A 25,167-nucleotide genomic window follows, 5' to 3' on the forward strand; every position below is an offset into this window, starting at 1 on the left:
GAAGGATCGCTTGAGCCCAGGAGTGTGAGGTTGCTGTGAGCTAGGCTGACGCCACGGCACTCACTCTAGCCCAGGCAAAAGAGTGAGACTCTGTCTCAAAACAAACAAACAAACAAAAAAAAAAAAACAAAAAAACCCCTTCTCGGATAGGAGCAAGGGAATGGGCCAAGGGCTCCCAGTGGGAAAAAGAAAGACAGTAGCAGAAAGAGCTGGAGCCAGCAGACAAATTCCTGTACCAAATGATGCTACTTTTGCCCTTTACATTTAAAACAAGTTGGTAATAAAATTATTTCTTAGCAATATTTCTAGATATATCTTCAGTCTGGGATGAAAGGTGCTGGCATCAGAGTTGGATGGAACACATCTAACGTTGTCTTAATAAGACTGGAGCCAGAGTATACTTGGCTGCATAGAATGAGGAGAGAGAGAGCATTGTGAATGCAGCCAATTCCTAACGTGATGCTGGCACTTTAGGACATGGTCTGTTGCTTGAACTTTTATGTGAGACTCTGATGGTTCATGGTCTAATTATGAGTTCATAGATCATTTACATGATACTCAATGAAATGAAAATCATGGAAACGACGATATTGAACGAAGTCTATATCAGGATATTGAACTTCAGTCACCAGTTAATATGGTAAGCACAGGGAAAAATGGAGTTCTACTTGACCCAAGGAGGTCAAGTAGAACTACGGTTGAGGAGGAACAATTATAGTTCCCTCTAAATCACTCGATAGCATCATAAAAATGATACAAGTTTACTACCAGGATGGCTAAAATGAAAAACATAGAAAATGTTGATGAGAATGTAAAATAAATGGAGCTCACCTACACCGCTGGTGGGGGTATAAATCAGAAACTCCACTTGGGCAATGTATTTGGTTGTGCTTGTCAAAGGTGGACACATGCACACCCTGTGACCCAGTGATTCCCCTCCTAGGTGTATATTCGATGGAAGTACGTATGTATGTTCACCTCAAGACAAATACACAAATGTTCATATCAGCACTATTTACAACAGAAAATAACTGAATACCACCCTTAAAATCATAGTTTGGATAACATAGAATAGACAAATAAATTGCTGTATGTTTATATAATGGACTATTATTCAGCAGAGAGAATGAATAATCTATCACTACACATAACAATATGGAAGAATCTTGCAAATGTAATGTTGATTGAAAGAAGTCAGACACAATTGAGCATGTACCGCGTGGTTCCACATGCAAAGTTCATGAATAGGTAAAACTAATCTGTGGTGTTAGAAGTCAGGATAGTGGTTACTCTTGTGGGTGAGGTGAATGGAAGGAGGAGCGAGGGGGTGTCTGGGGTCTTGGTAATATCCTGTTTCTTGAGCCGGGTTACATGGGTAAGTTCAGCTTGTGGGAATTCAGTGTTCATTTCTGTATGCTTGTCAGACTTAAAAATTCATTTTAAAAGGTGCCAGTTCAAACTTTGGAAGCAAGGGGGAAAAATAAAACTAGAGCAATATTAATATTATCAAGCATAAAGTAGTAGTATTATATACTGAGATGTTTTGTAGATTCTGTTCCTTCTCACTGGTCAAATATAAGTAGGAATAGGAATCTCATTATTGTTTCCTCCGTCTTCCATCTTCCTCCTTTGTATTTCGGATACAGGGAATAACAATTGTTGCAGCAATGAGGCTATGAGGATGCTGTACGTGGGTCAGGGTGGGTTGCAGGATGGGCCCTGGCTGGTCTAAGGCTTGTTAGCTTGACTCCCAGAGACATCCAGGGAGCCCACCCTGCTCTAGGTCCATAGCCCTCAGTTCAGGAACGTCCCTCGTCCAGTTCCAGTGATCTTGGGGGAGTTGGTGCGAAGGTAATAAACGAAGGCTGTATTCATGCCTGAGCCAGCTACAGTGTGCTGGAGGCCCATCACCACGTTGTGCTGTGTAATGCTACCTTTGCTCCAGAGCATGTGGTCCCTGGCATAGCTCTGGGCCAGCCCACACACAGATGCTACAGGCCTAGGAGTTTCAGGCTGATCTGGGAAGTAGATGGTTGGGCTCCCTAAAGATCTCAAGTGACCCTCACTCTCTCATACAATAACACCTACAACTGCACCCCACCCATGAGCCACCCCTCCACCCACCCGCTTCGGGTGAGGATGTTGGAGTCTGGAAGCTATTGGGTCTGCTGGCCCTGAGGATGTGGCTGATCTATCTGCCAAGAATCCTGAGTGTGCTGACTTCCTTCTCTACCACCTAGAAAAGCCAACTGGGAACACTGCCAAAGCTCACAGCCTGCTTCAAGGCCGCCAGCTCCTCTCCCTAATGATACAAATGAATTCAGCAAGGGTCAGGCTTCATGGTAGATGAGCACAGGGGCACAACGGTCCAAAGTGGACAGAGTAAGCAGGCAGCACCCCCCAAGAGAATGGTGCCAAGCTCTGGTCCTGGATGTTGGTTTTCCCATTAACCTGAGCCTATTATGGACATTTGTCAATATGGTGCTTGTGCGTCTATGAAAAACTTGCAGCAGAGTGCCTGGAAAACTCTAAGTGCTTCGTAACCATGATCTGTTCCTACTACCATCATCACCATCATCTTCTTCATCATCATCATCATCATCATCACCACCATCAACACCGTGATGTGTTTCTCTCCTCTTTGTAGTTCCAGCACTTAGCACGACTGATGCTTGGCACTTGCCAGGTATTCAACTAATGATGTTTGATGAATTAATATAAAACAGGAATACTACCCCCACCCTCTCTGCCTCCCAGGACTGGCTGGAGAAATCCTCAAGCTCTTCCTCCTTGAAATATGCGAGTGTGTTCCAAGAACCCCCATTTCTCTCTCCACCCTTTCCACCCCAGCAGCCCACTCCCTCTCCTGCTCATCACCCTGTTTTATTTTCTTCATTGTACTTACAACTCCCTGAAATTTGCCTTTTCCATTTACTTGTTGGGGTATTTCTCTCCCTCCCTCCCACCCTGCCCCACCACATGTAACACTAGAGCATCAGCTCCATGTGGGCAGCATCCTTGTCTGTCTGGTCTACAGCAGCATCTTAAAGCCCAGGATCTTGCCTGGCAGGGAGTTGGATAATGAATGTTGAACAAATGAATCTACCCAGGAGTCCCTGTTGTGTACCCCTCTGCTCCTCCCTCCCACCCCCTAACCCGTTACCTCTCGGATCCTCTTCTGCCATTCCTCAGTGAATTCCGGGGAGCTGGTGTTCACCTGGCTGGCATTGAGTGTCCACTCAGGGCACTTCCATTCAGGAAGGGAGAGCATGGCCAGAGTGGGTGCCAAAAAAGCAAATGTCCCTCCCTGGAGAATGGGCAGCCTGGCAGGAGGAGAAAGGATGCAGTTACCTGCGAGGTCCTCTAGCACCAGCCTGCCACTGGCCTGAAAGGACTTGGGATCAAAGGCAAACCATCCACAATGTCAGCGTGCCTCCGTCGTCTTAGCCATCTCTCTATTCCTGGGCTCCACAAGGGCAGGGATTCATTATTTTTCGTTTCCAACGCTCCAGCGCTGAACCTGGTGCCACTAAAAACCTGCCAATGTTGGGTTTTATCATTTTGACTTTTTTCCTAGTTTTATAGGCACGTAATGAAACCGTAACAAGTGTTAATTTGCATTTCATTAAGCCATGAATGATGCACATTCATTCATGTGATTTTATGTCTGTTTTTCCTTGTCTATAAACTATCTACTCATTACACAGAATTCGGATACTGTCAAATTGATTTACAACAATTCTTTACATAGGATAGTGAGCTTTATTTTCATTTTTAAAAAATATTTTCTGTTATTGTATGCAGCAATTTGTTCCCAACACAGAAATTATGTAAGGGAATATTCCAAAATTTTCAAATAGTTGAGCATTTTTCTAACTCATTTATGTTATTTTCTTTGAAGATTATTATATGTGGTTGGGATAATGTGATATATGGGCTTTCTGCCTTTTCGTAATTGCTAAATATCTTTTATGTTCAAGAGCAAGATGGGTTTCTTTCCATTTATTTGCTTCAATGTATTACCATATCCTATCTTTAGGATCACACATTGTATCAATAAATTCTTCCTTCATTATTCTGTACTCAGACCTTCCAATTTCATTTTCCATTCATTCCTCCCCCCCGCCACTCCATTTTGTTAGGCATTCCTATTTCCTTCCCATAACATCTTATCTGTACCCTTTTGTTTCTTAACTAGTCCTATTTTCAAAGTCTTGACATAATCTTTAAGTACAATTCTTGATAGATACATAGATAGATTTATATATCTTACATTTCTGCTAGTTTTTCTTTTATGCACTTTTCTGCTACAAGTTTGGGATATGGGCACTCAGTTTCATTACCAGGCTTCCTTTCTTCTAGAGCACTTACCTTCTATGATGACCTTGATCATATCTCAGTGCTCTTTTTTATTTCATAATTGATTTCATCTGCTACCATGACGGCAACCCCTATTTTTAAAATTTGTCCATAGGTATGATTCACTGTTATTCTCTGTGTGCCTTCTGACTTAAATGTCTCTTGACTGTTGATTAGAAAAACTCACAGCATTTTTGGCCTGGAAGAGCACTTTGAAACTTACCTAGCCTGGCCTTATCATTTTCTAGATAAGGGACATGGGGCCTAAGGTCATAGAGTTCCCTGGTGGCAGAATCACGAGGCATGCTGGGGTCTCCTCACTCATATGTGGGTTTCTCACTGCCCTGTGATACTGATGAAGAGCACGATGTACACTGAAGGTGAGTTTCGAGCTGCATCCACCTCTTAGCATCTGTGTGACCTGGGCATGTTGCCCAACTGCCACAAACCTCAGTGTCCTCTTTGATAAAATAAAGATACTAGTGCTCCCGCAGAAAGTTGCTGTAAAGATTAAATATGTGTAAATGCTTAACCCCATGTCTAGGGCATATAAGAGCTCAGGAAATAGCAGCAATTTTCATTATTTTATTGTTCCCTGGGATGTGTAGGTACTTCCTGAGAAGGTCGTTCACACAGGACACTTTCCTGAATGTACTATCTAAATAAATGCTATTACAACGTGGACTTTTTTACTGTTGTTTGGCATTTCCCATCTTTCGCAGGCCGGTTCTCTAAGCTTTGTTTTCATGTCCCTGCCTTTCTTTTGTGTGGTAGGCATGGTCTAAGGCTGCATCTCAGCATCAGCTCCCTCGGTCTGTGGCACCCACTCAGCCCTTCAGCGTTCCACAGCTTCAGCTTTACTCCTCTTTAGCCGTCATGATTTCTTCTGTCCTAGCCCTTAGAGTACACAGTATCTATCTACTTTAAGGGCCAATGCTAATATGTAAGGGTTAATGTTTGATGCCTGGCTCTCTTCATGTGGTGTCATGACATGTGTTAATTGGGATGGAGTTGCTTTTATTTGATCTACTAAATATTTTTGAAGATTATCTTCCTGGTATTGTTGTTGGATCTATTTCAGTGTTCTGTCTCTCTTTCTCTCTCTCTCTCTCTCTCTCTCTCTCTCTCTCTCTCTCTCTCCTGTTCTTCATTTTGTTTTTGTTTTGTTAGATTTGATTTGGAAGAAGTGCTTTGGTAATGTCCCACAACTGCTGGGACATTAGCTATTTATCCATACCTCATCTTGTTCCAAATAGGATTTAAGAGGCTTATGAATATGTTACGAAACAGCAAGGACCTACCACTCTACACTCAGTTCCCCTAATTTCATTTTCTGTCTGTTCCTTCCACCTGCTGCCCACCCCAAATTGTTACACCCAGCCTGGTGTAACCACCACAGAAGGGCTGGTCCGGGTGCAGATACACTGGGATCTGGAGGCAAATCTCCACTGTCACCCCTACAACATCCCGTAGAAAACATGGGCAGGCTGTCCCCATCTACCCTGCTCTTCTCTCTACCCTGTACCATCCATCTTTATGCTCACACCTGAAGAAGAGAAAACACCATTTTCCTTTATGAGAATGCCTTGCATGGTCTCTTAGAAGAGGCAACATGTCAAGACCCAGAGCCTCAGGAATGTATCTTAAGTCTGAGAAGACTATGGTTTTGGCCTGGAAAAGTCACAGAAATGTGTTCTTGGGGATAAGTTTATATAGTATTTTAAAGCTGTGTGGTGCTTTCATATCATTATCTCAAGATCCCTTCACAGTGGCGGGGGAGATACCGCATTCTTTGTGTTTGAGGGAACTGATGCTGGGGAAGTGGCAGACTACCCGATCAGAAAGTGTGAGTCACAGGACAAACTGCAACAATGTGTTTGCTGTAAGAACAAACTGTTTAAAAAATTTATGCTAATAATAACATGGGACATTTTGTGGTCTATTTTGGCCCATGCAATGGGACCATCTAACTTTCTGGAAGTATTGAGAAGTTACATTTCCACCCTTCTCTCTGAGCTCTTATGTACTCCTTTGCAAGAGAGAAGGAGTGACATGGATTTGGTGAGCTGGGGGCAACTGGGCAAGAAGCCCCACCCTTTCTGTCATGCACATCAGCCTTCCCCCTCATCTGGGGGGTTCACACTACATTTCAGGCATGAGGGAAGAGCAAAGATAGAATCACTGCAGACAGAAGCTTCCTCTCTAGTGAAGGAGGGCAAATGTGTCCCTGCAAACCGATTAAGTGCTGTGAGAGAAAGTTAGATGGTGCTTTGCAAGCACGTAACAGAGAGGACTGTCCTGGCTTAGGATGATGGGGCTGAGGAAAGGATGTTTGACCTCAGATGTCAAAGGAATCATGTCTGACTTTATTCACCATGGTATCCATCATGCCAGAAACATGCTCAGTAAACATGAATGTGCCTCTGTCTTCAATGGCTTTTCCCCACCCCGGCCCCCACCTCCAACTGGTTCTCTAGCATTTTTCAAGTGTCACAGCCTCTCTGACTTCCTAGGCAAAGTTAACTACCCCTTTCTCTTGCTACCACATCACTTAGACTTTAACAGTATTATTACACCTCCTACACTGTTTTGTAATTATTTATTCATATATCTGATTCTACTTTTGAGACTCTCATCTCTTCGAGGGCAAGAACCACAAATGACTCTCAGTGCCCACTCATAGCAGGCAATCTTGAGGCATTAGAGTAAAGGCTACTAGGACTTCCGATTTCAGGATTCAGCCAATGATGCCACAGCAGCAAGGGTAGAAGCTGTGCCCATAGAAGACTGACTGCATTCAGACCTTCTAATTACTGAAGATCCAGGGATTCTGTGACCTACAAGAAATCTTCCGCTTAAAAGACAGGTACCCTAGTTGCTCCTGGAATGGAATATCTGCTACGCTGCCTCCATTTACCAACACACCAAAACTGCTTACCTCTGTGAGAAGTACCAGTCACTTAGTTCTAGGGACCAAATGTTTGTGTACCCCCCCAAACACACACACACACACACACACACACACACACACACACATACATACACACAATTCATATGTTGAAGCCCTAACCCCCAAGACGATGGTATTTGGAGATGGGGTCTTTGGGAGGTGATTAGGTTTAGATGAGGTCATGAGTGTGAGGCCCCGTAATGGGCTTGGAGCCCTTATAAGAAGAGACTCTCACTCCCTCTCCCTACCCCTGCCATGTGAGGACACAGCAAGAAGGCAGCTGTCTGCAAACCAGAAAAGAGCCCTCACTAGAGCCCCCAGCAATGCTGGCACTCTGATTTGGGCTTCCAGCCTCCAGAACTAGGACTAATAAATTTCTGTTTAAGCCACCTATTGTATTTTGTTATGGCAGCCTGAGCAGACTAAGATGTTTAGCAAAGATTTAATGGAAAACAGGTGAGTTACCAAATCTCCCTATGCCTGAGTTTCCTCCTCTGTACAATAAGCCTAATAAGCATACCTGCCTCAAATGGTGTTATGAGAATTACATTTCGCAGGCCATGCAGTGCCCATACATGCACCACCTTTACTGTTATTACCACACAGGAAGGAGGGACAGATGGGGTCCCAGGCTGGGCCCAGGGAAAATAGAAGTGGGGCCCCAGTGTTCAGGCTGCAGCCCCACCTCACTTAAAGTGAATCATGGAGTCGACCTGGGGTTTTCCTCTTCATTGCTTTGTCACCAACAGTTTCCCCTTGTTTCTCCCCACTCTAGAGGGATGAGGGATGAGGAAATCTAATGCAAATAAGCCCACTTGGATCTGGACGGCCTCTGAGAAGACACAAAGTGAAGCCTACTGGACTTCCCTGGTTGGATGTACATGTCTCAAAGAGGTCGGCAAGGCCTGATAACTGACAGGGGAGAGTGGGGGTGCCCTCAGGGTAACTTGGAGAATGATTAAACATGTTAGATATGCTTCCTCCAAATTTCATCAGAACCCCTGGGGAATGCACAAACATGCTGCAGCACTCCAAAGCAAAACTCAAGGTTCAGGCATAATTGCTACTAATCACAGCAGTGATGAGGATCACTGAAGAGTATATTCTTGACTACCTGCCACACGCTTTACCCTCCAAACCAGAACTGGGCAGGTGACCTCATCAATTATCTCCCCAAGTCCATGGCTACACTGCCACAAGAAACAGGAGGCCGTCATCTGACTCACTCACCTTCCCCACCTATCCTAGTCTCTCTTGAGTCCCTAACATTCATCTACATAAGAATCACTGGGGATTCTGTTAACATTTCCAGAACGCTGAGAAGTTCTGATGTTTAAGTAGGTCTGTGAGAGGGCCCAGAAAAGAACACGTTTAACAAGCACTCCGGATGGTGTTGATGCAGGCCGTCCAGGGTCCACAACAGCCAACATTCTTTCCCAGACAATAGTCTTGGCTCATAAGACAAGAAGGAAAGGGGAATTCCAGAATTGTGAAATTTTTAGTCACGTTACGAGAAGTATAAACGGGTGGAGACAACAATGTACTTGAAATTGTTCATGATGAAGGAAGTCAGTGGTCTTTACAAAACCACACTGCCCAAAGAAGAACTATAAACTCAAGGACTTTTTAGCATAGACTGAGAAAACAGCAGCTGGAACAAGAGGTCAGCCAACCTCAGGTCTGTACAAAATCCTGCAACAAGAAGTGTTTCCCACAGCTTTCCCTGATGTGAAGACTTAGGGAAAGAATTTTCTATAACAGCAGTCCCCAAACTTTTTGACACCAGGGACTGGTTTCATGGAAGACAATTTTTCCATGGACGAGGGTGGGTGGTGGGAAGCGGCATGATTCCCAGTGAGAAATGGGTTATTTGTTCAACAGATGATGTTGAGGAAATTGCCTTTTGGAGAGAAATATAAATAAATTTAAAACCTCACTTTACAACATGCACCTAAATAAATTCCAGGTGAACTCAATGGTTAAAATTAAAAAAATCTAAACAACATAGTACTTTTTAATAAGGTAATATTTATCTTATCTATTAGATATAGAAAGAATTTCTAAGCCCAAAAATAGACTAAGTTTTAAAGGTTAAAAGTGATCAAAATTTTACCATAGAAATATAAAACCTTTGGTATGGCAAAAATATCTTATTCAAAATTAAAGACACATTAAAAATGTTTACAGCAATTAATAAAGACAAAGTTTTAATATTCTTTATAGGCTTTGATTTCCTTGTAAAATAAGAAAAACATTGATTTCTGGATAAAAATGTCAGGTTGTACACTTGTCCCTTCTTAAAACTCCACTAAATTGACACTGAATTATATTTTAGAAGCATAAATCACAAGGATAAAGAGAATTAAGCAGGAGATAATTGCAACAAAATTTTGGAAGCTGAAAAGCAGATGGAGAGTGGTAACTGATTCAACAGCCCTGGAGAAGCAAAATCCTCTGCTAGCAAGAGGTAAAAGGCAATATTGTGAAAAATGCAGTCTCAGGAATTGATTCTCAATGTAGGGAGAAATGTGGAGCTAAAACAGATTTGAAGTTCTTTTTAAGCACCAGCCAGGTGTTTCCCCCATCTCGGCAGAAGACTAGGAGTTTATTCTCTGGAAAAGGCAAAACACAGGGTCTCTGGGCTGCAAGAAATCAGGCAGTTGGAAGAGGAGACACCATACTGAATGCTGGGGTAATTCGTTTAATGTATGCATGCTGAACACTAAAATCTCCAGCTCACTTTCCCATTAATCTCCCAGAATACTTCAGCCAGGCCTTTACCTTCCAGGCAATAGCCTGGAAGATCCTTTTCTGAAAATGCAGCAGTATGAGAGGAAAAGCATAAGGATGCTGAAATGTGGGCCTCTCCAGCTAGATCATGGTACCATTTGAAGATGATAATGTGAATTGTGACTTCTGCAGTGGGATTGTGGGGCACTGCTGCATATCATGCTACAGTGAAGCCCAAGGTGAACAAGACTTTCTCAGGCTCAGAACTTCCAGTCACACTTTTATGTCCCCACTCTTAAATACAAGCAGATATGCAAGGATCACCAGACAATCAAGGGAATATGGATGATGTTGACCCAAATAAAGAGACAGATAAAAGTAACTTCTCCTGCAAAGAGGTGATAACTTAAAAAAAAAATCACTCTCACTTATATCTTTGAAATAGAAGAGGAGTTTGCATTCAGAAAACAAGAACAGGATGCATAAAAAGGAATACTCAGAAAACAAAAAGAACTCTTAAAGCACTATAGCAGAAATAAACTCAGTAGAAGAGTTAGAAGATAAAATTGATGTAGTTTCATCCCCCTAAAAGAGCAAGAACACGAAGAGATGTAAATAGGAAAGAAAGGATAAGAAAATTAGAGAACTAGTCCAGGGATTCCAACATGTGAATAATAAGATTTTCAGAAAGAAATTCAAAGACATTGAAGGACAAGCATTTGCATATTGAAAGGGCCTATTGAGTACAAAGTACAATGGATGAAAATAAACTCAGGCCACGAGACATAAGTGAAAATTCACAACATTGGAATAATAAAACAAATCCTTCCAGCTTCCAGAGAGGTGGGGGAGAATGATACATAAGGCTTTGGACTTCTTAAAATCACATTGGAAAGAGGCACTGCAGTACAGGTTTGGGGTGAGGGAGGTGAACAGGAAAGGTCCAGAAAACCCACTGAGAAAATGTAACCCAAAGAAGCCACTGGGTGGGGTTCTAGGGCGTCAACATGGGGCAAGGAGGAGTGGGGAGAATGAGAAAAGAGAGGTTATATGGAAATGAGGAAAAGAAGGACTCCAAAGACACATTTCCCAGGCTTCACAGTTGTGCCCAGGCCAGAGTATTAGGACTTCATTTTACTCAGGCTAATTTTAGCAGCTCACATATGAACGCAAAGGACTTAATGGTTTGGAAAAAAAAGAAAGAAAAAGTGATTCCACTGATTACACCCATTATCATCTCAGTGATACCTGCAAGGGAGCAGGGGCACATATACTCATTAACTTTATTTTACAGGTCCCAAACCTCGTATCTGGTTCAGTGAATGTCTGTTGTCTTTTCTACCCAGAACAGAACTCATCTTCTCTGTTTCATTGGGGAACTTTCCTGAATGGGAGTTGCCATATTTGTTGCCTTGGGAGGTTCAGGGCTGGACATTTGGCTTGAGCTGGGCCAATCAGAGCTCTTCCCTGGAATTTTAAAATGAGTGCCTACCCAGAACAGTACTCAATTGCTTTTGGCTGGTAAGTGTTCGCCCTGCCTGCAGTCATATTGCAACAGTTGATTTTATGTGTCAACGTGACTGGGCTAAGAGATGCCCAGATAGCTGGTAAAACATTACGTAGTATATCTGTGAGGGGGTCTCTGGAAGAGATTATCATTTGAATCAGTAGACTGAGTAAAGAAGATCACCGTCACTAATGTGGTGAGCATTATCCAATCCACTGAGGACTCAGATAGAACACAAAGGCAGAGGAAGGGCAAATTCTCTCATTCTCTCAGGCCTTTGGACTCAAGAGGGACTTACACCATTGGCCTCCCAGCCCCCACCCACCTTATATCCAGGCTTTTGGACTCAGTCTGAATTACACCACCAGCTCTCCTGCTTCTCCAACTTGCAGAGAGCAGATCGTGGGACTTCTTGGCCTCCATAACCATGTGAGCCAATTCCTATCATAAACCTCCTCTTACATTTATGTTTCTATATATCCTATTGGTTCTGCTTCTCTGGAGAACGCTGACTAATGCACACATGCAGGAAGGCTGTCTACACTGGCCAAGTACTGAAGAGACAGTCCCGCCCTCCAACCAGGAGAAGAGAGCTCCCTATGCTTAGCCCTGTGCCTTAGAGGGTCCACTCTGGCTTCTTGGGAGGGGTCTACAGGGCCAAGCGGATACATTCACTTGAAGTCTATGTCCCCCTCCCCTTTGAGTCTTTAAAATTCTCTGCCCAAATGGCCCTGAGTTTCTTCCAGAGCCTACTTGGGCATCTTCTGCAGGTCCACCCTGCTGAGGGCCGACAATGGTGCAGGTGTGTGCACACCCCAGGCCTGAAGGATGGCAATGGGCCAGCAGTGTGGGGCAGCTGTGTGGGGAGTACATTGTCATAGGGGGTGGGAAATGGAAGTTGGATGTGCAGGATGGGGTGTCCACAACCATGCCCAGGAGAACATTTGTGATCGGGAGCAAAGCTTAAAGCGGGGAGTGAAGGGAGGAGGCCATAGGCTGGGGCTGGCCCTCCCCAGGGTGCTGCATTCCAAAGCAGAACTCCATGGGGTCAGAGAATTCTAAATTCACATGTTTCACATCAGAGTTTGTCAGCTTGGTTTATCACTTTCCAATGTTTAGACGTGGAGCAGGTGGGTCTCTATTTGTATTCTTGCTGAGGGTCTTGCGAATATCAGGGACAGGCCAGAGTGGAGACCAGAGCTAGAGAGAGTCCCGGCAGCATTGGAGCCCTGGTTCATCATGCTCCCGAGGCATGGACACACCCCTGCCTTTCTCTTGGTTTTATCTTATAAGTTAATAAAGAATAAATTTTTGCTTAAGCTAATCTGGATTTGCATTACTTTCCATCAAGAATCTTAGCTAACGTAGATAATAAGTTATGGAGCTGGAACTTGCACCCAGGCTCTGACTCCTATCCCTGTGCTCTCTTGATTACGCCACCCCAGCTTCCTAACCATCTCTCCAGCTACCAGCCAAGCAACCCTTGCTGACACCCTGGCAGGTGACAGTCAGAACCCACGGGGAGAAGTTTTACCTACCTGACCCCTAAAAACACTTGCAGGAGAGTGCAGATGCCAGAGACGAAGAAGATGGTGCTGATGAGGTAGCTCTGGGTCAGGGGGTCATGCTGCAGGCACAGGTCCTTGGCCAGGATCAGCGGCACCGCCACGATTCCCCCCAGGGCAGTGAGGAAGTGCTGTGGGCAGAGAGCAAGAGTAGCTGGGTATGTGACGCTGCGGCTGCACAACCAAGAGTGCAACCAACCTTAGCAGGGTGCGGTTCCCACTGGCAGAGGAGAGGCCTGCCTCTGGCCTCAAAGGCACCTGACCATGAGTGACAGGCAGAGACCCAGGCAGGCAGGGGGACTAGGAAGGCCTGGCACTGGGAAGCAGGGACCCAGACAGAGAGCCTGGTCTCGAGGGAGGGCCCTGGCACCGGGAACTGATGTCCTGGGGAAGAAACCAAGGCAGGGACACAAGCATAGGAGGGTATAACAGGAGCCAAGGGGGGACTTTAAGAGCAGGAACAAGATAGGAGGCTCATCATCAAACGAGGCACACTCTTAGAGCAGACTGTCGACAAGGAAGGCCTGAGCACCAGCTTGGAGCAATTGGCCAAAGGCTGTTTGAGTTACCCTGGACAGGAAAGAATTAGACCCAGAGTTCAGGGCAAGGCTGAATCCCCAGAAGGCAGCCTTGGTTACAATGGGGATAAATTAGATATAGATCACAGATGGATTGATTGATTGATCAATCAATACAGGAGCAATCAATCAATACAGGAATGGGCCACCATGGCACATGCTCTAGTCCCAGAGCTGAAAGGCTGGCCGGGTCTGGAGGAATTCATGGGCTGTGGCCAGTTTTGTTTGAGCTACACCCACCGGCCAGTATGTGGCTCCAGTCCTCACACAAATCTTGCCACTGAACCAAATATTCTGAGAACAAAGACATGTAAAGCCACCTGCTTCTCTCCTTTGCTCCCATCCAACCTGTTCTCTGACACCTTAGGTCCTCCCTCTCCCAGCATTTCCACAGGGCCTCGAGTTTCTGGTGCTGATAGAATCACTCTGCTTTGCCACCATCAGGAGCAGCGAATGCACCATTGCAGGTTTACGGTACAGTTTCGCCACCTGATCCTGTAAGAATATGGCATAAATCAAGCCAGGACAGGCAGGCTTACTTTGCCTCGTTTTACAAAAGTTAGCTGTTCAGTCCATAAAGACAATAAAAAATGAAAGAATTTGGTGAGGGCCGTAGGGAGGGAGGCTAGGAGGAAGGGGAAGAAAGAAGAAAGAAAACAAAAAGCCGCTGGCCATAAGGGGTTGCTCAGAGAAGAATCGCCATTAGGTGCCATTATGATGGAATTAGGCCACAAGACCCAGAATACCTGATCCTGTCTTGTCCCAGACAGCCCTCCTGCCCACAACACTGAGCGAGATCTACACACAAAGAAGGTGAAGCGAGGCAAATTATGCCCTTATCTAGTTGGGACTTTGATTCCAAATCTCAGTGTGAGCGAAATTAAACCACTGGAAAGGCTGATTTTTCTTAAGAAAATTAAACTTAAAAAAATATCCATGCACTGCACAGGCTTGCTTTTCCAACCCCTGCCCATCCCCAGGCAAAGTTGAGTCTCAAAATATATATCCCAGTAGGACAGAGGACTACACCCGTCCCCATGCCAGAGGAAGAGAGCAAGAGAGCATCTTGCCCACAGGCCTGGACCCCAGAAGACACCTGGGCCAGTACACCTGGGGAGGGAGAGCCCCACGTCTCTCCAGCCATATGAGTGAAAGTTGCAGAAAAGCAAAGGAGAGGAATGGCCAGGTCTTCTTTAAGGGGGCAGTAGCAGCTCCTGTTACCATGTGGAGCAGTGTCTCAAAGGGACCATTCAACCAATCATGGTTAATCCCCTCAGTGAACGTCCCAGAATAATCTTCCCATGTGATCAGCTCTGCTCTTTGGCAGTGGGGTAAGGGGGGCTGCGATGTATGTATATAGGGGGCAGGGGAGACCTCAACCTCTCACTAAGAGACAAAGTCGCTCATATTTTGTTATTTGGTTAACCTAGCAGGTTCAACAGACAAACTGTGGTCACCAGGGGATTGGCTGCCTCCTGGGGGAAGACGATATGGGAGGGTTTTCAGAGAAGAAATGCCTGTGTATCCTAGGGGCACTTTGACGACCCTTGCCATTGTTCCGACTGTCCTTCATAGTATCTTATAAATGCTTCTTCGACCTGCCACCAGCTAGTTTGATACAGGCCACAATATTCTCCAGGCCAAGAATCCACCCAGTGTTTTATTTTTCATCTCACATCACGCCCGGCATGATATGTTAAGTTTGGATAACCAAACATACCAGACAGGGCTGAGTCTCGCTCATTATCAAATAAATCTCTTGATCGTACAGAATGCCAGGCATTTCGGTGGAAGCTGAATCAGGAAGAGCAGCTACAGAGCTTGCAGGGCTTGCCCTAAGGAAGCAGAGGTGACCGGTACCTTTCTGGCCTCACCCAAGTGAACTGGACCTTTAACCAGCCCAGTTACCCCACCTGGGAGAACACAGCCCAGTCAGTGTCCTTGATTTGACCAGTCAGCTCAGTGTGAGGGAAAAACCCTCCTCTAATTCTTGGCCCCTAACCCCAAGCCCCTGGAGAGAGACTGGAGGAGCTTTGAGTTCCCCAACATGGAAAAAGACAACTCCAGCAACTGAAGTTATTGGTGTTGACTAATCTGACCTGGCTGTGTGTTGATGTGGCTTTTGAGGCAGAGCCTCTTTGGACCTCGTGCTCGCTGGGAGGCATTACCTGAATCCCCAAGAAGATGCAGAGATACCACGGAGGGACGTCCAAGACACCATAGGCCAGGCTGGAACTCCCGGGCTGCCCATCCTTCTTCTTGTCTTGGCCATCAATGTGGGAGCTGAGCACGCCATCAGCACTCTGCAGGGAACAGAAGGACACCGCTGGACATTTCAAGAGTAATCAAGTGGATTTCCTAATTTCAACTGGACAGACAGACAGAATTCCAGAGGCAAGAGACAGGGGGTTGGGATAGCTGTTGGCCAGCTGGGGATTTTAGGTCCAGACTCAAAAGACCAGTGATTTCCTCTGTTATGATCTACAGCGGGGCCTCCAGGTGAAGTCTAGGGCCATACAAAGGGAATGGGTGCCTTGGCTGAAGCCTTGGCAGAGAGGCAGCATTGTTGGGGAAGAGATGGGGGCCAACCCCAAAGCCAGAAAATGGGTAGGCTTCTCACACGGAACTGTGTTTCCATCTGCCAGGGGCCTCCCCACAGCATGTTTATTATAATGGATGTTTTCCTTATCCATCTCGTCTGCTGGGTTGTCAACTCCCAGGATGCAAGGATTGTGTCTTACTCTTCTTACTCATCCCAGCTTCTAGTGTGGCCCCCACGCTCAGTGTAGACTGAATGAATGGGTGAGTGAATGAATGTAACAGACTAATGTAAATGAGTGCAGTGCATACAGAATGCTCTAAGGTCAATAGTCCCTTGCATTCCTCCCAGTTTAACCAAAATTAACTTTGAATTGTAGACTTTCCCTCCAACTTATTGGCAATATAATTTGCTAACCTTGGGCACATCCCTAATATTTCTAAGTCTCAATTTTCTAATCTATATAAAAGAAACGTCAATAGCACCTACCTCATAGATGGTTGAGAAAATTAAATTGGAGCATGAAGCACACAGTTCAGTGCCTGGCACAGGGTCATTGTGCAGTAAATGTTAGCTTTTATAATTACTATGAGCTTTCCTGTTTCCATGTTTTCAAAGGGCATTAAAACATACACTTATGGCTCACATTTGTGCACCTGGTCATGGGTGAGAAATACATGAGAGCATCATCTCTAGTGTGGCCAGGCGACAAGGCCGCCAATATGAAAATCAGGCCACTCTATGTGATGAGCCCAATGGGGTCCTGGGCCCAGCCAGACCACAGAGGGGAGGGTCTGTACAATGGGACAGCTCTGAGAGTATTCTGGGCTTCTCACAGAGACAGTTCTGGAAAGGATGTTCAAGTCACCACTCTAACACCCACCTCCATGCCTAAGTATCCTTTACTTCAGCCCAGCTTCAGAGAACACTTCCGGATCAGAGCAGCGTTATGACACTCATGGGCACTAAGCACTGTGACTCTATGGGCTCCTTCCTCCATAGGAAAAATATTCAAAAGGTAAACTGTGAATGTAGCTTGGGCTTTCAGGGTGGGCTGCTTCCAGCTGAGAAGAGAATGCAGCATGCCCCGAGGGCCCCTTAGGACAAAGGGGACCAGGGCACCAGCTCCCCACAATTTGAGGCATTCTCCTCCTCCTCTCCTTCCCCACCCACTGCTGCTGAGGCAGCCATGGCTGTTTCCACTTGGAGAGCGAGGGGCTCCACAGGGGAAGATTAAGCCAGGGCACTTTCCTGTGGCCGCCCCACCTCTAACAGAGCACCTATCACACCCAGTATTCCATGGAGCTTGGGGCTCACTGCTTTCCCTCTAAAAAGCCACAGCAAGGGCTTTTGTGTGCCCTAAAGACAAAAGCTACCACCTCCCTCCAAGGAGGGAAGGGCTAGCAGACCTCTCCCTGAGCTACAGGGCTCTTCTGGGAGGACCCCACCCTCCCTGGAGGTAAGTTCCTGACACAATCGCACCTCCCCCACTGGAGCATTTCGGCCACAGTGCACAGCTAGTGCGGTAGCCCTTCACATAGTCGGTTGAGCTGCCCCCACCATCTCTGCTGCAGCTGGGTCAGGGTGGGAGCTGGGAATCTGGGTGCTTTGGTGCCCCTGGAGGACAGAGACTGCCGTCACTGCTGAGAGAGGGAGGTGTGAGCAGCTTGTGCATACCACAGCTGCCTGCCTCTGCTCATCTTGTCAGGAGGGTTCCGCCCCTCCTGTGGCAGGCTCACAGTGCATCTGCCCTTCTCCTGCCTGAGAATTCTTTCAGAGCAGCTCATGCCCCTGTCCATCATCACAGCCAGTGCCTGAACTCAGGGAGGCTTGAGGGCAGGTTTGCCAGCCTGGTCTCTGGTTCCCCCAGCACTCAAGCGTGCCATCCGGGTGCCTGGGAACTGGGGATTACCTAACCTAGTCCACCACTGCTGGCACCTGAACACTCACCCAAGAGTCTGAAGTTCAACCAACCCAAATTGCCAGCAACACCATCCACCTGCACAAGCCAAAAGATCATCCAAGACTACTATGAACACCTTTATGCATACAAACTAGAAAATCTAGAGGAAATGAATAAATTTATGAAAACACACAACCTCCCAAGCTTGAATCAGAAAGAGAAAGAAATCCTGAACAGACCAATATTAAGTAGTGAGACTGAATCAGTAAAAAACAACCTCCCAATAAAACAGACCAGATGGATTCACAGCGAAATTCTACCAGACTTACAAAGAAGAACTGGTACCTATCCTACTGAAACTGTTCCATAACATCATGAAGGAGGGAATCCTCCCTAACCCATTCTCTAAAGCCAGTATCACCCTGATACCAAAGACAGGAAAGGACAGAACAAAAAAAGAAAACTGCAGACCAATACCCTTCCTGAACATAGATGCAAAAATTCTCAACAAAATACTAGCAAACTGAATCCAATAGCATATCATAAAGATAATTCGCCATGATCAAGTGGGTTTCATCCCAGGGACACAAGGATGTTTCAACATACACAAGTCAATAAATGTGATTTCACCACATAAACAGAATTAAAAACAAAAACTAAATGATCATCTCAATACATACAGAAAAAGTATTTGATAAAATCCAGCACCCCTTCATGACCAAAACCCTTAACAAACTAGCATAGAAGAAATATACCTTAAAATAATAAAAGCCATATATGACAAACGCACAGCCAATATCCTACTGAATGGGGTAAAGTTTTTTTTTGTTTTTTTTTTGAGAGAAAGTCTCACTCTGTTGCCCTGGCTAGAGTGAGCGCCGTAGCATTAGCTTAGCTCACAGCAACCTCAAACTCCTGAGCTCAAGCGATCCTCCTGCCTCAGCCTCCCTGAATGCGGTAAAGCTTAAAACATTCCCACTCAGAACTGAAACAAGACAAGGATGACCACTTTCACCACTTCTATTCAAGGTAGTACTGGAAGTCCTAGCCAGAGCAATCAGGCACGAGAAAGAAATAAAGGGCATCCAAATCAGAAAAGAAGTCAAACTATCTCTGTTTGCCAATGATATGATCTTGTATCTGGAAAACCATAGAAAGTCCTCCAAAAGACTCCTAGAATTGATAAATAAACTCAGTAAAATCTCAAGTTACAAAATTAATATGCACAAGTCAGTAGCATTTCTATACTCTAAGAGCCAAATCAAATCAAGAACTCAATACCATTTACAATAGCAAAAAAAAAAAAAAAAAATCCAGGAATATACTTAACCAAGGAGGTGAAAGATCTCTACAAGGAGAACCAGGGGTTTGTCCCCTACCACCTCCAGGACAGCACTGTTTCAAGGGACCATTGCATTCTAAGACAGAGTTTCTCAACCTCAGCACTACTGACATCTGGAACTGGATAATTCTTTGCTGTGTTGTGTGCATGGAAGGGGGTCTGTCCTGTGCACTATATTATGCTAAATAGCATTCCTGGCCTCTTTGTCCACTAGATGCCACTAGCAACCCCTTCTCCCCAGTGTGCCAACCAAAAATGTCTCCAGACATTGCCAAGTGTCCCCTGGGGGTCAAATTGCCCACAGTTAAGAACATTGTTGTAAGAACATTGACAGGTTCCCCCGGAGGAAGCCCTAACTCAGGGACAGCGCTGGCTGGAAAGGATGGCCAGGGGTGTGCACCATGTCCTGTGTAGAGATAACGGAAGCCAGTTGTCCTGCTCCATGGGGGTGGAGCACTGGCAAACGCTCATCTTAATTCCTTCCCAGTGTACACTTGCAAGGCCCACCACTGGTGATGGAGAAAGCCTGGCATAGCACGCAGAGGAGAGCCCAGTGCTAAGGCCCAGGCTTGCTGATACCAGGACTACTGGTCTAGCCTGGCACAGGTCCGCATGATCATTTTGTACAAATCAGCATTTGCTCATAACCTTTTTTTTTTTTTTTTAATTGAGACAGAGTCTCACTCTGTTGCCCTGGCTAGAGTGAGTGCCGTGGCGTCAGCCTAGCTTACAACAACCTCAAACTCCTGGGCTCAAGGGATCCTCCTGCCTCAGCCTCCCAAGTAGCTGGGACTACAGGTATGTGCCACCATGCCCGGCTAATTTTTTCTGTATATTTTTAGTTGTCCAGATAATTTCTTTCTTTTTTTTCGCTCTTGCTCAGGCTGGTCTCAAACTCCTGAGCTCAAACAATCCACCCGCCTCGGCTTCCCAGAGTGCTAGGATTATAGGTGTGAGCCACCGCACCCGGCCTTGCTCATTAATCTTTAACATTAGGTCCTAAAACATAAAGGTAAGAGTTTTGCTTCAGCTCATCTATTTAGTGATCACTCACCTGTCCAGAAGGCCTTCCCTGATCCCACCCCACCCTGGCCTCTGATTAGATAAGTCCTCCCCTCCTCAGAGGCACCTACAAAACCCTGAGCATGTCTACCATGGCCCAAAATACCCATAGCACCATCCTAAATTTCTTCATCCAAAAGGCCGTAAAGTCCCATAAATTCTATCTCTCTGGCATGTAATTAGTGCTCCTAGAACCGATGGAATAAATGAACGAATGTACAAATTAATGACTACAGAGAATTTTTCTAATTGATTTTTTTTTATAAACCCCTAACCGTAAGTGGTTGGAACTCTTTTGAAACATGGTGCCTATCCTATTTTAGACTTCTGGTGGAAAAAGGATGTATTGATGCTGCTTGGTACATGGGTTGCACATAGAAGTATGCTTTTCCCAAGGAGATCAAAGCCTGGCCGAAGGTAGACTGGAGGCTGCTGAGGGCGCTCTGGCTCCTAGCGCTTCCCGTGAGTTTCGCTGAACGAGGAATCTATAAGGAGCAGCAGAGAAAGAAACACAGGCTGAATAAAGAGGAGAAAGAGAATGGGTGCGTGAGAGGCTGACTGGGTGGGCAACTCAGAGAAGAGCAGCAGAAGAGAAGGTGAACAAATGCAATTCTGTCACTCCCCAGCTCAGCAACGATAGGCACCTGACATCACCTCTCCCTCCCTCAGTCTCCCCATCTAGAATCCGGGACAGTCGTAAGGATACTCGAAAGCTGGCACGTGTGCCACGTGTGTGGCATCCGGATGTGTATAGCTGTCGATGAGCTCACAGGCCTGCGGATGCTACAGCCGCGTGTTATGCCAGCAAGCTCAGCCCACACCCTCTTCCATGGCTCTCGGGAAGGGAAGGGGAGGGAAAGGAAGGGAGAGGCACAGGAAACACCCCTAATGGGAAAAACTGTTGGTTCTTACTGTTGGACCTACTTGCCTTTTTTCCTAATAGAGCAGGAGCCAGTGTCAAAGACTGTTCCCAATCGATGACCTTCAAATAATCTAAGTTCTGTTTATATCAACGTGGACCAACCCATAACTTTCTGCATCTGCTTTAAAACAGTCACCTGGAAAATTGATCCTGCATGAGGCCCTACGTGAAAAAAGAAATTTAGAACATAGAGCTGGGAAAAACCTTGTCTTCCCTGAGAACAGCTTCTCTTCTGCTGCTCTTCTCTGAGTTGCCCACCCAGAATCAGTCAGCCTCTCACACACTCATTCTCTTTCTCCTCTTTATTCAGCCTGTGTTTCTTTCTCTGCTGCTCCTTATGGATTCTTTTTTTTTATTTCAGCATACTATGGGGGTACAAATGTTTAGGTTATGTATATTGCCCTTGCTCCCCCCATAGATTATTTTTTTTATTATTATTAATTTTTTGCGCCAGCGGGCTCAGAGGGGGATTTTTCCTCCCAAATTCTGAGTGGCCCATAGATTCTTCATTCACCAAAACTCACGGGAAGTGCTAGGAGCCAGAGCACTCTCCAGCAGTCCTTCCCTTGTGATAAGAGTGCGTGACTCCCAAGAGCCTGTCCGCCAGGGCTGGTAGAAAGCACAAAGCCTGAGATGACACTTTGACCTGAATGACACGAGGCCTTCTCCAAACACGCTCATTTTCTTCTCCTTTCTGTGTGCCTGGTTTTCTATTTCTATTGTGTTCACCCAATCTTTTATGAATATGTCTTTTGTTGTAAACATCTTCAAGTCATCTCTGCAAAGAGGTGGGACATGGAAATAGAACAGCAGGGACCCAGCATGCTAAGAGCCCTGTCCGTCAGCACTGAATTGTTAGCGTCTTAAAGACATGCATAGAAACAAGGGTAGCCCAGAGATATTTTAGAGCAGCGTTTCTCACATGGGGGGGAAATGCCCCATCTCAGGGCGTATCACAATGTGGGGAGCATTTCTTATCCCAGGAGAATCTCTTGCTGTGCATGGGACTCATACAGCAGTAGAAGAAAGCTAGTGAGCCCCTCTTTGGAGGAAGGATGCATTCTTTGTGCAGCGCATCCTGACAATGAGATGTACGAGAAGATGTGCCCCAACCCTCTTTTCTGGTTGGAGGTAAGTCTATCGACTCACTGTGTGGATTGTAATTTCACAGTAAGACTTGATCAAAAGAGGCACTGGCATTTTATAGCACTTTACAGTTTACAAAGAACTTCCAGTGCATCTTCTTGCTTGAGTCTCACCACCGTCTCATTGCCTCCCATTGGCAGATGAGGAGACTGAGGGTTAGCGAGGTCACAGGGTTTATCCAAGGTCACGTAGTACCTGGGAGGGTGGAACCTTCCTCTTGTGGTGTTGAGGGAAGTTGCCTGCAAGTATGGCCCTGGGCATACAGGGACAGCCCCCCACTCCAGGAGCAGATGAGCAGCTCAGGGAGAGCAGCAGGGACAAGGCTAGGGGATCCCGGGGGGATGGGGGAGTTGGGCCCCTTGCCCCTGGCACCATCTGGACCCCACATGGCCTTCCATTCCTTCCAGCCCCCGAGGTGCCACCTGGCCTAGGTCATTTCCTAACAGTCTTATTCACCAGGCTCTCACCAGTGGGGTCGTTCCAGTTTCTCCCAATGTGGCCTCAGTGATCCTGCCTCAGTGCCTTTGCTCACCCTGGGTCCCGCCAGTCCCCACCACCTGCTTCTCGTACCCGCTCCCTCCAGGGAGGAGCTCAAATGCCTCCCCCTACCCCTGTCCCCTTTCTGGACTCCCCAGTGCCAGGCGACCTTTCTCTCTGGTAGCCCAGCACACTCTGTCTCTCTGGTATGTCACCTGCCATTTCTCCCTCGTATCATACATGTTTTTTGTGTCCCCCACTTCTGCCTAGACAGGCCATAAGCTTTCAGGGTTGGGAAGCTGTCTTCCCCACGTTTATGTCCCTAAGAGGTTCTAGCAGAGCAACACCAGAAACATCTCAGAACAGTGGCTTTTTAATCCAGGTGCTGATCTGAGGCCGTGAGAAAACTGGCAGGAAGAACAGCCCCTGAGGAGGTGGAGATGCCCAGACCCCCACTCCCCACAGTGCCTCAGGGACACCAAACCCGTGGGGGACACCACAGCCTTCAGAGAATAGAGTCTCAACTTATTCCCCAAGATTTTTTTTTTGGCTTCCGAGAGTTGGTGGCAGAAAGAATTCTGTTTGTTTGTTTGTTGTTTTTTTCTGGTGCAGTGGGGTGGATTGGCAGAAAGAATCCTGAGAGGAGGTGAGGAGAGCTCCCATGCTCTCAGAAGAGACTGCAGGGGACAGTGCCGGCAGGCTGAGCAGAAGCAGGCTGGGCTGGGGCCAGCAGCCAGGGTCCAGGGAACTACCGGAGAGTCCAGTGGGTCATGGGCAGCTTCTGTCCCCAGACACCTGGGCTGGGCCTAAATGCAAGGGGCCCTTTACCCCCACAGTGGGTAGTGGCAAGAACAGCGGGTGCCACTCAGTCCACCCTGTTATATTTATGTGGCCAAAATAGGCTGGAAAGGGTTCTGGGGCCAGGGCTAAAGGCCTAGCTAGAGAGACCTCTCGATGGGTTACTGTGACTTTACTTCTCTGGGCCTCAGGTTCCTCATCTGTAAAATGGGAACAGAAGTGCCTGTTTCATTGGCTTGTGAGGAACAAAATAAAGTTCATGCAGTTCCCAGGGCACGCTGGCTGCCTAGCCGAAGTTACTTCTCTCTGCTTCCCGCCCCCCTCTCTCCCTTTGCTTCCGTTCAGAAAGGGCTTCTGGCAAGAGAAATCTCAATGCTGGGAAACCAGAAGACAAATATTTGTCTTCTCGATTCAGCAGAGACCAACCCCTGAGTCAAGATGAAGCAAACAGGATCGTCATCCCACCAGAACTCTCAGAACATCCAGCCTTCCCATTCCGTTGCCATTTATCCTCTGCTGCATGCTCAGGGCACATTCTGTCCCTTGTGTTGGTGACCAGAGGGGACAGGCCCTGGGGAGCTAAGGCTGGAGGTGGGGAGGGAGCTGCCTCCCCGTGTGAGAACCTGGACGCTAATCTGAAGCATACAGGCTGCCCTGGCGCTAAGGAGCAATCGGGGCAGTGGGACTCCACGCCGGGACCCCCCAGGCGCCCCCTCCGCTTCCTGCCCCGCTTTCTCTCCCTCTGTCTCCCAGCAGCACTCACCGAGGGGCCGGGGTGCGCACGGCTGGTGACGGCAGAGTTCATGGACTCTGGGGTCCTTCTGGCTTCCTCTGGGGAAGCAGGACAGGGAACACCAAAAAGGAAGAGAAGCTGGTCCTCCGGGAGAGGAAGATTAACTTCTCCTCATCTGACTTGGTGCAAAAGGCACGGAGGGCGGGGGCGGGGACTGCCCGAGGGGCTGGGGCAGGAGGGAGGGGCCTCCGGGCCCCACTTCCCGCCCGTCTGTAACGGACCCCCACTCAGCCCTGTCCTGCAGGGGGCCAACGTGCATTCAGTTGCGGCAAATGTTTCATAAGTCGGCAAGTTCTGGTAATTGCAGAGAAGTTAATGATCCCCCGTGGCACCAAAGAAACAAATCAGAGTACAGCCTGTCCGGGTGTGGCATAAGAGCACTTTCGGGAAACGAAACCGGGTTCCAGTGAACAGAAAATGAGGGGGGTGAAGGTGAGGCTCTGGGCTGAACATAGAGGATTTTCAGTTTTCTAAGCTGATTCCTGGCGACTGGTTG

General features: G+C 46.7%; 1 protein-coding gene across 4 annotated transcripts in view; it reads right to left on the minus strand.

Moving 5' to 3' along the window:
* Positions 1–24,831, minus strand: part of LOC105809017 (solute carrier family 23 member 1-like) — a 50,721-nt gene extending 25,890 nt beyond the window's left edge. For 2 of the 4 annotated variants that reach the window (XM_012642776.1, XM_012642772.1), the window contains exons 1-4: positions 24,642–24,830; positions 15,858–15,992; positions 13,085–13,242; positions 3,164–3,323 (exon numbers count right to left, since the gene is read on the minus strand). In XM_012642776.1, the coding sequence (XP_012498230.1) occupies positions 3,164–3,323; positions 13,085–13,242; positions 15,858–15,992; positions 24,642–24,683 (495 nt within the window). In that variant the 5' untranslated portion in view covers positions 24,684–24,830. Of the gene's footprint in view, positions 1–3,163; positions 3,324–13,084; positions 13,243–15,857; positions 15,993–17,111; positions 18,302–24,641 lie in introns of those variants that run through there. The other 2 variants (XM_012642775.1, XM_012642773.1) reach the window with 2 other exon arrangements.
* Positions 24,832–25,167: the final 336 nt, after the last annotated feature.

This window comes from Propithecus coquereli, unplaced genomic scaffold (genome assembly GCF_000956105.1).
Source record: "Propithecus coquereli isolate 6110/MARCELLA unplaced genomic scaffold, Pcoq_1.0 Scaffold186, whole genome shotgun sequence".
Classification (NCBI taxonomy): Eukaryota; Metazoa; Chordata; class Mammalia; order Primates; family Indriidae; genus Propithecus; species Propithecus coquereli.